The sequence below is a fragment of the Cupressus sempervirens genome, chromosome 9 (assembly GCF_028749045.1).
Source record: "Cupressus sempervirens isolate cs-2001-9-10 chromosome 9, ASM2874904v1, whole genome shotgun sequence".
NCBI lineage: Eukaryota > Viridiplantae > Streptophyta > Pinopsida > Cupressales > Cupressaceae > Cupressus > Cupressus sempervirens.
The window spans coordinates 798618050-798633776 of NC_143126.1; the positions used below are offsets into that span (position 1 = coordinate 798618050).

A 15727-nucleotide genomic window follows, 5' to 3' on the forward strand; every position below is an offset into this window, starting at 1 on the left:
TGTAATGTTCCCAACCCATGTACCCCTGATCTTAGTTAATTGAACCAACAATAACCTGAGAATGGGTGCTGAAGGCTTTCAACCAGAATAGAATCTTCTCCACAATATAACAATAACAGCAATGGAGTAACGATACTATACAAGAGGTAGGTTCAGAATAACATCTAATCATCTATTTAAGTTCTCCCATTGTTTATCATTTTCTAAGAACTTATACTGTAAGGGCATATCTCACGATCAACCAATGTTTTTCATAGCAGTATTGGTGTTTAATACAATAATGGACATACCAGAATAGATATCAGCATGCGTTGTTCCTGTGAGAACTGGTGGCTTACATGGTTTCGGATTGGTTGGGTAGGGACCACGAAATCCTCTTTGCTGTTGATGCCCAGACTCTGGAATGCTGCATCCGATTTGCCCCCTTAGTGGGAGTTATATCCTACCAGTCTGTGATGGCGTGTACCAATCTGCCCATGCCAATGACTGGAACCAGAAAACCCCCAGTCTTCCTCTACTATGTCCGTCTCATGCCCGAGTCTCCTTTTGGATCGATGACTGTCCTGTCTTGCGCTAACTCTTGCTGCGGTGAAGAACTGAAAACCACCAAGTAGCACTGTCACATTTAATACTTCATGCTTACTGAATGGACTGCTATTGCCTTGTTACATGAAGCAGACTCATCACGTGGAGTGAACACCTCACCTTGCTGATGGTTGCTGTGGCCTCTTGGTGACACTAACAAACTCTTTCGGTGGCCTCTTTGGTGAACTCTTCATTTGTGCCTTATTATATTATATTAATGTCACCCCTTTATATTCAAGCTTGTTTGAGTATCCTTAACATATAACACACACACACACACACACGTGTTAAATTATAGGTCGCATGCATATATTTGTGTGTGTGTGTGTGTGTACAGACACATATTTTACACCCACCCAAATATGAGTATACACACGATGTTATTATACTAAGACATGAAAGAATTTGCAAGATATACTGAGAACATCCACACATGAAGGTAATCTTTCTTATTTGAGTTTTTTAATGTTATAGGTCAACTAGTTAGCTCATGGTAATCTAGCCGTTTCATCCTTGATCCAGGTGGTTAGATTTCATACCTGATGGTTTGATAGTGGATTTAGGTGTCCCATTCCTAACTCCCATTTTGGTAACACTTTCCCCCCTTCATCATGCTCCTGCGGAAAAGGCAAAAGGCTCCGGAGTAATAACATGTTTACCATAGTTTTGAAATATAAATAAAATATCACATAATCATTTTCAATTTCCAAAATATTCATTTTTCAATTTCCATCATAACGACTAACTAACAAGTCATATGAAATAATAACTAATAACCAAAATTCCATTTCACATGAATCAAATATCTCAACAACTTTACCAAACAACTAATTTCACATTAATTCTCAATGGCTAGAAGATTATTTTAAATTAGCAAAAAATTGGGATGTAACACTAAGTGCATTGGCATTTAACTAAACAGTTTTAAGATTCATAGCTGCAAGTTTTTCAAGTTATCTACTCAAATACTGAGTGCTAGCTTTAGTATGGTTATGGGCCATGTACATCTCTTTTCTTTGACACTTGAGGTCTCATATATTTTGTTTTTCAGTGAGAGCTTGAGATTTTTATGTCAAATCAAAATTGTTTACTTTTAGCAGCACAGTTTGGTATGATTGTGTAGTGTGCTGTGTTCAAATATGTGCATTCATGTTATGTGTGCTTTTTATAATCAGTAGATATTTTGGCAAAAATCCCACTTGTATGTGTTGGAATATCTTGTTGTTTTATCCTTATGGGGGCGTGGTCATTTATTTTCCCAAGTCAAGGAAAATAAATAACTTACCATTTTGAGCAATTCGTTTTCATTGTGATAGGAGTCTTTGAAACTCTGCAAGTTTTTCTACTCTTCAAGTGGCAGTTGTTTATTCTTTAGCTCTGTATCTCGTGTGCATGCTGGTCCTTTTATGTATAAGGAATTATTAGTCGTGAAAGTGATGTTTATATCTGATGGCATTATATTCTAAAAAATGTGAATTTTCTATTTATGGATGGCAGTTCGGTATCATCTTGATGAGGACCCCAAGTGTTTGAAGGTGTTTCCAATACCTCTGCATGATGAAAAGGGATGCTTTATGCATTATGACCGGATTTCCCTTTCTCCAAATGATAAGATTATTGCAGCATCACATGGTCCCATTTTACAGTGGCTAAGTTTGGAGACTGGAGAGGTTCTTGATACAGCAGACAAAGCTCATGATGGTGAGTGTCCCCGTTTTTATTTATGTTCAATTTTGTCTACTATTTTCCACCCTCAATAGCTCCATCTTAATTTTTCCCACTTTGTCTTTGTCCAGTTGGGCCGTTATTGTTGTTTTAAACAGTAAATTCTATTTGTTATATTGGTTAGAAAAAACTATCAGTCATTGCACTTTGTACTGTGTCTATATGTCAATGAGTGATGCACAATAAGAGAAGGAAATAAAAGAGATGAATGAATTTTGTATTGACTTGTAATAGCATACATGATTTGTGGCATTGAGTGAATTTTTTATTTCATCCATTTCTTAACGTACTTTTTTTAGTCATTTTTTGGTGTTGAAAGATACTTAAGCTCAAGCATTGATTTCTCACTTGTAGATGCTGAATCTTGTAATAAGTAGTTGTTAAATTGTCATATCTTAAAATCCTTTTTAGCTAAATACTAATTTTGTAGTCCTATGGTCCCTTAAAAATTTAGTTAGCAATTACTGCACCATTGACAAGACTGTTAGACAAGACATTCACGGATTATATATTTAGGGAAAACATTTTTCTTTTCAAGTACAATCATTGGGTAACTTACAGCATCATGCCTCCAAAGTATATGCTTCTTTAATACAAATTAGATCTCCATTTATCACAATAAATGAAAGATGAGAAAGCTTTTTGAAATCATTTTGATCTTGGTAAGTGTCTGATGTAGTCTTTCACATGGGTGATGTAATAATGCCAAATACTATGAAGCAATCATTGGGTAACTTATGGCATCATGCCTCCACGGTATATGCTTCTTTAATACAAATTAGATCTCCATTTATCACAACAAATGAAAGAGGAGAAAGCTTTTTGAAATCATTTTTATAGCTGATTTTGTGATCTTGGTAATGTCAAATACTATGAACATATTGGCTTTGAAGTACGATTTAGTAGAAACTTATAGAGGAATACCAAGAAGAACAATACCATGGAAAGATTGTGGACATCCCTTTGAGATTGAAAAAGTTGGAAGCTAAACAACGTGGAAGAATTTCTGTAGACATGATCAGAAAATAGTAAAAGATATCACATTGGTGACATGGAAGTAAATGAAATCCTAATTGAGAATGGAATATTTGAAAATATACTGGACATCTGTTTGGAACAATAAGGTTGGAGCGTAAGCCATGAAGCGTGCTTAGTTTACATATGATAAAGAAGGATGAAGAATGTCAAATAGACGGCATTGCAGAAGAAACGACTGTGAGTGAAAGAGGTTTTTTTGAATTTGTAAATATGAAAGTGTACAAGATTGTTATGTAGGAGAAAGATGAAAGTCTTGTTTTGTACAAGGCTGTTTTGCTTGGAAATATGAGGGAAGTTGAAAACAAGGAAGAGGAAGTCCTCATGACAGAGGACAATGTTGAAGATAAATTTGTGATGTTAGAAGTTTGAGAAGTACAAGCTGTCAAATTTTAAAATGTTGCTTAAATTCTTTTGGAAGTAGTAACCAATTAAGAGGTTGAAAGATGGCTTGTGGAGGTCTTCAATTCAATTGAGGAGCTGATAAAGAGAATCTTTTGCTAAATAGGAGACGAAAAGTATTTAAGAGCTGTTCGGTTTGTGTCATCAGTCACATGAAGATTTTGCCAAGGATGAAAAGGAGTAAGTGATAATCAAGTTTCTAATGATTATAATATATTGATAATGTACAAGTGAAAGGTGCAACAATTGAGAGTTCTTTAGAGAAAAGGGCATTGTTGATGGATGAAGTGTAATTGAATGCATAAAAGGGAAGAGAATGAATAAATGTGCAGAAAGGAACTAACTATGATTTCTTAAAAACATTTGTAACAATTAATGTGTAAGTGAGGAACTAGTAGATGGGCATATGGTGATTAATTTTTTTTATTACATAATGTTGCTAATACTGATAAGATGTCATTTGTAGTAGTAGATGGGGAAGTGATTATTTTTATTTTTTAGTAAAAACAGTTGCGGTAGTTTACATGCTGATGAAGCGAAAATTGTACATTGGAATCCCATGAAAGAATGTGTAGATAAAGATGCTTTTTGGGGGAGGTACAATGGCGGGTTGATCTCACGAAAAAGATGGTAAAGATGAACAATTAAGAGAACTTTGGTTAAAGGTGGAAGTTTGAAAGATTTTGCATGAATTTGGTAAAAGTGGGATTAGCTCTAGATAAGGGTTGGAAGTGTTGATGGGCCTTTTGACTCTCTCAACACAGGTTTAATGTTTCCACCTAATTTCTTCTGAAAGAGGTACGAATGAGGAATGACCTGCCGAGGTCTCTATAGTTGGGTCACAACAGTGTTGAAATGGTTAAGTGGACATTAGGCTGTTTGTACGAAGGGGCATGCTGGCTGCAAACAAAAAGATAATGAATGATCATTATTAAATTAGTTCACACCATCAACTATACTCGAGAAAGCATTAAGCACATGTATACATCAATACATCAGACTATGAATCAGAATGCACCAATGAGACTGCAATATCCCAACTATGGTTTGATCTGTCTCTTCATTAACTCATTAGACATTTACCAAACACTTTGCAAACATTATAAGAATGAGCCCCTTCTGTAATGTTGTCTTAGGTTTTACTTCTAAGTTTCTTTAACATTTGCATTTGCTTGCCCCAAGGTTGCACAGTTTGCTTATGCATAAGAAAGACAAATATTTCTGAAGTATTATTTTGCATAAGAAAGACAAATATTTCTGAAGTATTATTTTACAATAACACAGGCCACATCCCTTCTCAAAATGGTAATGCAATACAAATAGAAGAAGAAAATTGCTATATTCTTTTTCAGAACAGTTATGCAGACCGTAAGAGTATATTTTTACTATATGAACCTTCACTGAAGCCAACAATAATTTCAGTGACTCATAAACTTCAACTTCAACTTTAAAACTACAGAAGTTCTGACATCTTATCAGTGCCCAGAATTTTCAAGCATGATCCAGTAAAGGTAACTTAGTGCGAGTCCACTCCAAGATAACTAATCTAGCAATAAGTGCAAACTACTTCTGCATGATATAACACTCACGAATTGCAGATTCAGCAACAGCATAGACAAAGTAACCACTGCAGCAATATTGCTCTGAATTGAAATACATTGCTATGGTAAGCTGCAGTTTCTGGAAATTAGTGTGTTAATTGCATCAACACTTTGGATCACACTCTGTGATCCATCATCAGGACTAGAGGAGAGCTGAAGGAGAAAACAATAAGCATCTCGCCCCATTTGTTTTGTTTCCCCACCTTTCCTTGGGATACCTATTAGTCTGCTTTGTGATTTGTACCTCCTCTCTGTTACAAGTGCAACAATGTCTATCACAACTTCTTGGTGATTCCTTGAGGTGGAGTAGAGAATCTAGGCCTTTTTGGATTTCTCTGCGCTTCCAATTCTGCAATCATTTCTTGAAGACTTATTTTCTTAACTACAATCTTCTTCCTTTCAAAACATGTTTGAAGCCATTGTGCAGTGGGAGGCCTCTGTGGAAGGTGCTTCCATTGTTAGTGCTTTCCCTTGATCTATATTTTCTCCTTTGTTTCTAAGGGTTGTACTCTTATGAGGGGACCTTGAGCTATTATCTTCTTTTCCAGACTCCTTCTATGCCTTATTCTTTCCTTCTCTTCTCTTCTCCCCTCATCTTCTTCTTGTCGCTTCTTTGCATCTTCCTTTTCCTTTCTTATTTATTTCTTCTCATGCAACTTATCTCATTCTTCCTTTACCCTTCTTTCTAACTCTTCAAGTTGCACTCTTGGCTTCCTTCTTTGCCTTTTTTCGTGTTTTGGGATTCTCAGCCTGGGTTGCTATACCTTCTATTTCATCTCAATAAATCATGTAGGAGAGTCAAAGCAGGATTACAATCATCAAACGTTGCCTAGGGAACCATCTGATCCAAATGACAAACCATTTTGTTGAGTATTTGCAGTATTTTGGGATTCTAGGAATTCTGGGGTTTGGATTACAGGGTTCCAAAGTGTTAGAAAGGTTGTCATTGATGTCAAGGCACTTGGTTATGTTTGTTAGATTTCATCACTAATGTCAGAAATATTTAGGACATTTTCAGAAAGATTGTCATTAAGAACATTGAAGATATTTCTATGGGCAAGATTAGGTTTCAGTATAAAGATTCTATTTAAGAATTTATTTAAAAATGCTATGCCAAAATCTTAAATGAAACAACTACTATGATAATGATTTAGCAGTGGTCACAATTGAAAGAAACATTTTTTATGAATGGAAATGATTAAAATAAGGATGCTTTGTCCAAAACTTGAAATATTGATTGCCTTAATCGTGATGGCTGATAGATTAGAGTTCCATAATCTTGTTATACATAAGGAAGATGGTAAAAGACTAAAGTAACTGATCTCCATGCAGGAGAACAAACGTGTATTTCAAACTTTCAAGGCAGTCAAGATTTTGAATTAGAAATCATCTGACTATCAATGTGAAACAAAGTTTAGAAGTTTTATAAAAAGGAATGTAAACAAATGGTGCTCAGAATAGAATTAAGGATCATTACAGCAATGTAATTTTTAACTGCCCAAGTTAAAATAGATTTGAATGAAATAAATATCCATGTAATACCTCATTTGAATGATTAAGGCAATGCTTTATTGAAGATGATGCAGGGGCATCCAACGGTGATAGGGCAATCATGTACCACCCAAAAATATGTCTAGTGATAGTTTCTATTTGATGTCTTTGTATTTCTGGATACCTATTTAGGCAAATTAGAGATTCCAACTCTCAGATATCTACCACTAGTTTTTTGGGTTAGGTTTCAGGGATGCGTGAAAATCCCAGGGACACATAAAAATGTAAGAAAATGAGTGACTTTGTTGGAGGGCCATAATTATAAAGAATTGAAGGGTGTGAGTTTAAGGGAAGGTGCTAATTGGAATTTTAAGCACTCTGGAAAATGAATCAAGTTGAAATGTTTCACCATTTGAAAGTTAGTAGTTTTAAGTTTCCAAAGACCACTCGAAAAACCTTCGAAGTAAGATTTGATGCACTTTTTAGTCTCGTATGGCCCCGAAAAATAGAAGATGCTCCCAGGTGATCTATAGCTCTTTAGAGCACTTAAATAACTTTCTTGGAAGTTGGACCACTTTATTGGAACTTTCTATTTTTCTCACCAACTTTTAATTTGGATTTCAGATCCTCTATTTTGGTGCCTGATTGTCAAAATTAAAAGTGTAACTTTTATTCTTAGCCCTAAACCCAAGATAGGCTATATAAGGTCCATCCTGGCATTACAAAGGCAAATTCTGGGGAGTTTTGGAGAAGGTACTTTGAGAAGTGGTTTTCTCCAGAATCAAATAATATTGTAGCACATAGGGCATATGGTTGGGTTTGTTTAGATTATAATGCATGTAATAGTTTCTCATTGATATAATATAAGTTTTCTTTTCTGTTGTGTTCCTTTTGTATCTTGAGTTGTGCCCTTCTAAATGTGTAGACAAATTGCTGAGTGTGAGGAAATCTACACTAGGACTATGGTTGTGGGTTGGGACATAAGTGAGAAAATGCCTCTGAACAAACTGTGGTAGACGTGTTGCAGGTGTTACAAAAGAGAGTTTTAGAGCCCTCTAAAGGCAAGTGGAATCCTTGCAAGAACAACTACAAAGAGGGATTGGGGTAAGAGACAAAAGTGAGGAAGAACATGAAGAAGAGATGTAGGTCAAAGAAGTCCAAGAAGAGGATATGGATCTAGAGGAAGATTGGCTTTTGAGGGTTATTTGCATAATTGGAAAAAACCCCAAGATTGAGGTGTCAACATTTGCTAGAAACATTAATCCACATTAGTTGATCGATTGGGTTAATTATATGGAGTATTTCAAGAATGAAGATGTAGAAGACCCTGAGAGAGGGTCATGTTTGCGAAGGCCAAATTGAAGGGCCATGCCAAAATTTGGTGCAAGACGTCTAGATGGATATGACTGAAAGAGGGAAGGAGAAGATAACAAGATGGGACCAAATAGTGGATAAATTGAAGAGACAATTCATTCTTGTCGTTATGATCTTGATTTGTTCAAGAAGATGCAAGGTTGAAGTAGGTAGGAAAATCTGTCCAAGAATATATAGAGGAGTTCTACTAAGTCCTCATCAGGATAGGTAATTCATAAGTTAATAAGGAGGTGGTTGCTTGTTAACTTCATGGGTTAAGGCTAAGCATTAAGGAGGAGCTAAGTGTGGTTAGAATGATCAACATTGAAGAGGCATACCAATTTGCCTTGAGAGTTTTGGAGAAGCTAAACAAGAGGTTTCAAGGAAAGCAAAGAGGGCGAGGCCAAGGATGAAGAGGCGGTGGTAGGTACTTTGTAAGTCGAAATGATGACCAAAGGAAAAATGAAGATGTGGTTATTAGTCTAAACTGGAGGAATGAGTGTTTGAATTGCTCTTGTGATCAAAGTCATGGAGACCAAAGAAGAAGAGGAAGAGGAAGGCGTAGACAAGGACTAGGGGTAGTTTTAGAGGAACTTGTTTCTATTGTGGTGAAGAAGGGCATCGAGCCTTTGAATTCCATCAATGCCAAGGAAGGACAAATAAGAGAGTTGAAGGCCAAGAGAGAGTTGCACATGCATACAAAGAAGTCTAGTCTGAACACTCAAATGAACGTGGAGAGGGGAGAAACCCTTGTTGTTAGGAGAACCCTAATAAATGAAGAGGATTTAGAATTAAAGGAAGAGTTTGTTTCACACTTAGTGCAAGTAAGGATAAATGTTGTGATGTGATTATCGATAGCAGGAGTATTGACAATTTGGTATTAGAGGGGATGGTCACAAAGTTAAATCTCAAGAGAGAGAGACACCCACATTTGTATTGGATTGCTTGATTGCAAGATGACCACAAGGTCATGGTTAATGAACAATGCTTGGTGAAGATCAAGATTGGGAGCTATCGTAATGATGTACTATGTGACATCATACCCATGGGTGTATTTTATATGTTGTTGAGAAGGCCATGGTAGTATGATAGGTGTGCTATACATGATGGTCATGCAAACACCTATTCTAAGACAAAGGATGGAGTTTGTCACAAGTTGAAACCCCTAATGAAGGAAGAGGCAAATGTATGCAATAGTGCTAGGGTATGTCTTGTTGATGGGAGAAAAGTTGAGGAATTGCCAAGGAAGAGTCTGATTTGAGGGAGCTTGTGTCCTTGTGTGGTACTGGCACCAAAGAAGGATGGAGAGTGGAGGATGCATACAAACTCTAGGACAATAAACAAGATAGCCATCAAATTCAGATTTCACCTACCAAGGATGAATGTGTGGGTATGTTTACCATTGCGCCAAAAGCTCGAGCTATCAACAAACGTCACAAACACCAAACTTACCCAGATCCACGAGAGGCGGTTAAGCCATGTTGCGAACCCCAAAGGAGGTGCTGACCACCAAGTCAACAATCTCCCCCTTAACACCAACTGACGTTTCGTACTGACAAAATGAAGGAGACCTCTTGAGATTCAAACTTGTGACTCAAGGCTCTGATACCTATGTTTACCCTTGTGCCAAAAGCTCGAGCTATCAATGAATGTCACAAACACCAAACTTACCCAAATCCACGAGAGGCGGTCAAGCCATGTCACGAACCCTGAAGCAGGTGCTGACCACCAAGTCAACAAAATGATCTTATGGATTGTTTGAGTGGGGCTCAGTACTTCACAAAGTTAGACCTCAAGAGTGGGTATCACCAAATTCATATCAGAGAGGATGATGAATGGAAAATTGCATTTAAGACCAAGGAAGGTCTATATGAGTGGTTAGTTGTGCACTTTGGGCTAACCAATGCACCAAGCACCTTCATGCGGCTCATGAATGCACTAAACAATTTTTTGGGAAAATTTGTTATTATGTATTTAGATGATATTTTGATTTTCAATAAGGCACTAGATGAGCATTTAATGCATATTTGCAGAGTGTTGGAGAAGCTAAGGGAGGAGAAACTTTTGATCAATTTGAAGAAGTGTAGCTTTGTCTTACTTGATGGTCTCGAAATCGACCTAGAGAAGGTGAGGATCATCCTAGAATGGCCCAGTCCAATGTTTTCCACTGAGGCAAGGTCTTCGCATGATTTGGCAACAGGAATTTCATTAGAAACTTTAGCAGTATTTGTGCACCCCTAACCGTGTCAATAAGGAGGATATAAAAGAGTTCAAATGCATTGCAGGAGCTTTGAATTGCTGAAGACGAAGGTGATTGAGAAACCTGCGTTAGAACTCCCTGATTTCAACATGGTGTTCCAGGAGGATTGTGATGCCAATGACAGTGCCATTGGAGCTGAGTTATATTGAGCTAAGAAGGTAAGCCTATTGCATATGAGTAAGAATCTATATGTTGCAAAGAAGAAGTATTCTCTTTATTACCAGGAGTTATATGCAATATGTCATACATTAAAGATATGGAGGCATTCTCTGTTGCCAAAAGAATATGTTGGTATACTGATCATCAAGCATTACAATACCTAAAATTAAGGGTAGATTGAATTAGAGGCACTTGAAATGGGTAGAGCTTTTGTAGAACTATACATTTGTTTTGAAGCACAATAGAGTTGCACATGCCTTATGCAAGAGGTAAATACTGTTGATAGAAATGGGTTGGGTTTAATGAACTCAAGACTTTGTACCCTGACAATCCTAATTTTGCAAAGGCCTAGAAGGCTTGCAAGGAATGGCATGGCACTTTGGTTGAGACACGATCATTGCCATTATCAGTGAGCATCATTTTTGGTCTCAATTGTCACAAGATGTGGAGACACGATCATTGCCATTATCATTGAGCATCATTTTTGGCCTCAATTGTCACAAGATGTGAAGAAATTTGTGCAATGTAGTCAAGTTGGTCACACAACTAAAGTAGTTAGTCAAAATATAGGACTCTATCAAGTGCCACTTGTTCTATCAAGGCCTTGGGAAGATATAAGTATGGATTTTGTTCTTGGTTTGCCGAGGACACAAAGAGGCAATGATTTAGTATTTGTGGTGGTTTTCAAAGTGGCTCATTTCATTCCTTGCCACAAGACCCATGACGTGATTTGAATTGCTGATTTATTCTTTCGAGAAGTGGTGAGGCTACATTGTCCTCCAAAGAGTATAGTTTCTAATTGTGATACTAAGGTTGTTGGGTACTTTTGGAGAATCTTGTGGAAGAAATTGAAGACAAAGTTGAGTCTGATGGACAGACTGAAGTAGTGAGCAAAAAGTTTGGGTAACCTGTTAAGGTGCTTAGTAGGGGAGAAGCCCAAGGGATGGTACTTGATTCTATCTTAGGCATAATTTTTTTACAATAACCTTGCAAATAAAAGTCCTAGTAGGTCACCATTCCAGAGTGTGTATGGGGGGAGTCCAAGGACTCACCAGAATTGAGAAAGATGAATCAAGGAGGCAAGACTAGTGCTAACGCAGAGAATTTCGTTGAACATGTTGATAACCTACATAAGGAAGTGTGCGAGCATATCACTGGAATGAACATGCTATATAAGGCTTTGGCTGACCAGAAGAGGAGGCATAAGGAGTTCCGAGTTGGGGATCAGGTTATGTTGTACTTGAAGAAAGAACAATTTCAAGTGGCAACTACAACAAGCTAAAGATGAAGAAATTTGGTACCTGCAAGATTTTGAAGAAACATGATTCAGGGAATGCATATGAGGTGGAGTTGCCAAATGGGATCCACATTTCCCCTGCTTTTAACATTGCAGATTTAATAGAGTATCAAGAAGGTGGTATAGAGGAGTAACTAATACTTGAGCAATATCCAATTCCTACCTTTGAGAAGGAGGAGAATGAAGAAATCATTGATAGCCGCATGGGAAGGAATACTAGAAATAGGTGGTATGATGATTACCTAGTGAATTGGAGAGGATAACTTGTTGAAGATTCAACATGGTTATCCAACGTGGAGGTTGATGTAGGAGAATCCAATGGTGTTAGCCTATTAGGGCAATCTTGTATCACCCAAAAATATGTCTAGTGATAGTAACTTTTGTATTTATGGATACCAATTTGGGCAAATTAGAGATTCCAGCTCCCAGATTCCCACCCTACTTTTGTATGTTAGATTTCAGGCACATGAAAATCTTAGGGACACATGAAAATGTAGTAAAATGAGTTTTTGTTGCAAGAGGGCCATTATTTTTATGAGCTTTTCAGCATTTTGGAAAAATAATCGAGTTTAAATGTTTCATTTCTTGAAAGTTATTGTAGTTTTATGTTTTCAAAGACCTGAAAAGTCTTTGGAGTCAGATTTGAGGTACTAAACGGTCTCATATGGCCCCGAAAAATGGGGAACATATGATGGCGGTCCATAGTGTTGTAGACCACTCAAAGAGCTTTCCGACGGTCCGACAAAAAGTTACATTTTGAAATTTGGCGAACAAGCGCCGAAGGAGAGGATCTGAAATTCAAATTAGAAGTTGGTGCAAAAAATAGGAAGTTCAAGTAAAGTGGTCCAACTTCTAGGAAGCATAACTTTTGATCCAAGATAAATCTATTGCTTCGAGGTCCGACAACTCACCATGATAAATCTATTGCAGGGAAAGGGGACTTGAAGCCTTCATATGATCAAAATATAGGCCCCAGAAGATTGGGTCCTATCCTTGGATATTTCCATACCGTGACACAAAAGCATTTTGTGCAAACTGGCAATTAAAATCAATCAGAAATAATTGTTTGTGTATTTTCTGATAACTTATCTTTCTAGGTGTGGAGTAAAATAGTTGTTACTTGGATGTCAAAGTCCAAATTAATTTTTGGTTTGTGTTCCCTCCCAAAATGGCATTTCTGTAAATGTGGGATACTTTAGTTACAAGTTGACAATATGTTGTGTGATTGCCTCGATAGAGATATTTGAGAAGTTGAAATGAAGGGAGGTTGGAAGTTTGGAGTTGCATGATTCACATTTTTATTGTGCTGAAATTGTGCACTCATGTTATGGAAAAACTCTATGTTGATTTCCAAGTTCAATTTGAATTTTGCATGCCACAAAAAATGCATGCATGCATTCCGATTTTGTAAGATCCCAAATTGAATTCACCTCATTTGTTGAAGTTAACTTTGAGAGGCTTACATACCAGATTCACAATGATGTCTCAAATAATGCTTTGTATGACTTGAGACATTGACTAACTAATTACATTAATTATTCATTATGACATAATCTAAAATTGATTCCTCTTTGTAGATGCTTTGAATTATATTCTTAAGGCTAAGGAATTGGGTCCACCAATCAAGGGCATCTGCTTACCTAACCTTGATATGCTCATTGTGGAACAATTTGTAGATGATATTGCTCTTTTTGTGGATCTCTTTGAGGCTAACTTTAATAATGTTGTTAGTAGACTTCAATTCTTTTGCAAAGCCTTTGGTGCCAGGATCTCCCCTATGAAATCCTCCATCATTGGATGGGATGACTCTCCTCCTACTTAGGCTAGAGAGCAAGAGTGGCAATGGATTGGCCCTCGCAATATTGTGAGATACTTGGGGATTCCCTTCTCTATTGAACCCTCTCTGAAAGATACGTGGACTTGGATTTATAAAAAAATTGAAAACAAGCACGTGAAATGGAAAACACATGTTTTCTATTGCAAGAAGAGCTCGAGTGGTACAAAAAGTACTTTCATCTGACTCTATCTACTATGCCTCAAAATGGTTATTGGCTAAATACCAGAATAATAACATTGAAAAGGTTCTAAGGAACTTTTTGTGGTTTGATGGTTTGGGTAATAGCCGAAGACATAGTATGAAGTGGGAATGGTGCAGTTACCCCAAAGAGTTGGGAGGTCTTGGCATGAGAGATATTAAAAAACAAGGAGTTGCTTTGGCCTCTAAATGGATTCTTAAGGCCCTCTTGATGGCAATGAACCATGGAAAATGTTGGTTAGAAACAATCTGATTAGAGATAAAATCAAGAAAGGAAAACAATGGGGAGATGTTATAGTCTTTGGGGATTTTGAGGTTAGGGTTGTAGGCTCAAAGAAGTTCCAATCTATCTGGAAAGCATGGGATCATGTCAAACACTTAGTCTGCCCAAGGTATGTTGTGGGTAAGAATCCTTATTACACTATCAAAGACAAATCTATTTGGTGGGGTTTATATCAAAAATCTAAGTTACCAATGTTGATCCTGATGCGGGTGCGGGGTGTTGATAAGCGGATTTTTTTTGGGGGTATTTTGGATGGGTTTGGGTGCATCCATATATATATATAGTGTGTGTGTGTGTGTGTGTGTCTATATATATATCTACTATAATTGATGTATGCAAATAAAATGAGAAGAGAGCCCAACTGCAAACAAAATGCCTCTTTTAGGGCTTTTTTAGGGTTTTGAGGTGAATAGGAAAATAATAATAATAAAATAGACAATTTAACACATGTTTTAGTAAGTCACTTAGGTGACTGGGCGCTCAAAAAACTCAGATGCTCTTTGGAGTCGGTTGAATGCTTTATCGATTCTCTCTGGATGCTTTCCCTAGCATCCCGCATGCATCCGTAGGAAAGAATTGTGTTTCTTGATAGCAACATGCAACATCCTAACGCATCCGTGTATCACCACAAATCAACACCCGCATCTTGCTTGAAACTAGATGCATCGGTATCTTAGTCTTAAATATAAACCCCCAGCCCTAACTCAGTGTTGCTCGGCCAAGCTTTGGCACAAAAAAGGCATTTCTCTTGTGCATGATATTGTGGTGGATAATCAAATAGGTTCTTGGGAGGAGATAAGGTCTAAATTTAACATTCCCAATTCTCAGAAGAAGACTTACACTCAAATGGTTGGTGTGTGAACATTGTCTAAACCATGGAAATCACTAGGAAATCCAAACTCTTGATGTATACTCTAGTATAGCAAAATATGAATGATATGGTACTGCAACAACAAGTTTGGAAATATGTTGACAAACTAATATTGAATACAACAGTTCAATAAAAAGTATAATAAGATACTGAATGGCATTCAATACATTATTTGCACATAAGATTACAATCTTCAAAAATAAATAAGAGAAGCTGAACCTGGAGTTAGCCGCTGAAGATAATCTGCAATCTATGACCTGAGTTGACTGTCTACTACTGATATTTTGGAGTTAGCTACTGTGGGTGACTATTCATGGGATTTATCAAGAGGAGGACTATTGTCATTTGCTCATCCAATGATAATCCAGATCTCTCTCCTTGTCGTGGGATGATTACACCTACTGTTGTGTACTCTTGTACGTTGTAGTTCCTGCTGTGAATTAGTGTGATTCCCACTCACTTTCAGTCTTCTGTCCGCAGGTTACCCCTCTCCTCACAACATCCTTCAATAGCGTTAGGAGGGAGATGCCGGTTATAAGTGGACCCCGTGATTGAAGACTCCGTTTGTGCTTGTAGACCCCGGCCCCTGTATTCTACTGCAAACTCCTCCGGAATGTTATAGAAGGTGGC

General features: G+C 37.3%; 1 protein-coding gene across 2 annotated transcripts in view; it reads left to right on the forward strand.

Annotated features, from left to right (window-relative positions):
• LOC149541124 (Transducin/WD40 repeat-like superfamily protein) overlaps positions 1–15727 on the forward strand; it is a 107873-nt gene that overhangs the window by 71353 nt on the left and 20793 nt on the right. For both annotated transcript variants that reach the window (XM_089802121.1, XM_089802120.1), the window contains exon 8: positions 2083–2286. In XM_089802121.1, the coding sequence (XP_089658247.1) occupies positions 2083–2286 (204 nt within the window). The remainder of the gene's footprint in view (positions 1–2082; positions 2287–15727) is intronic.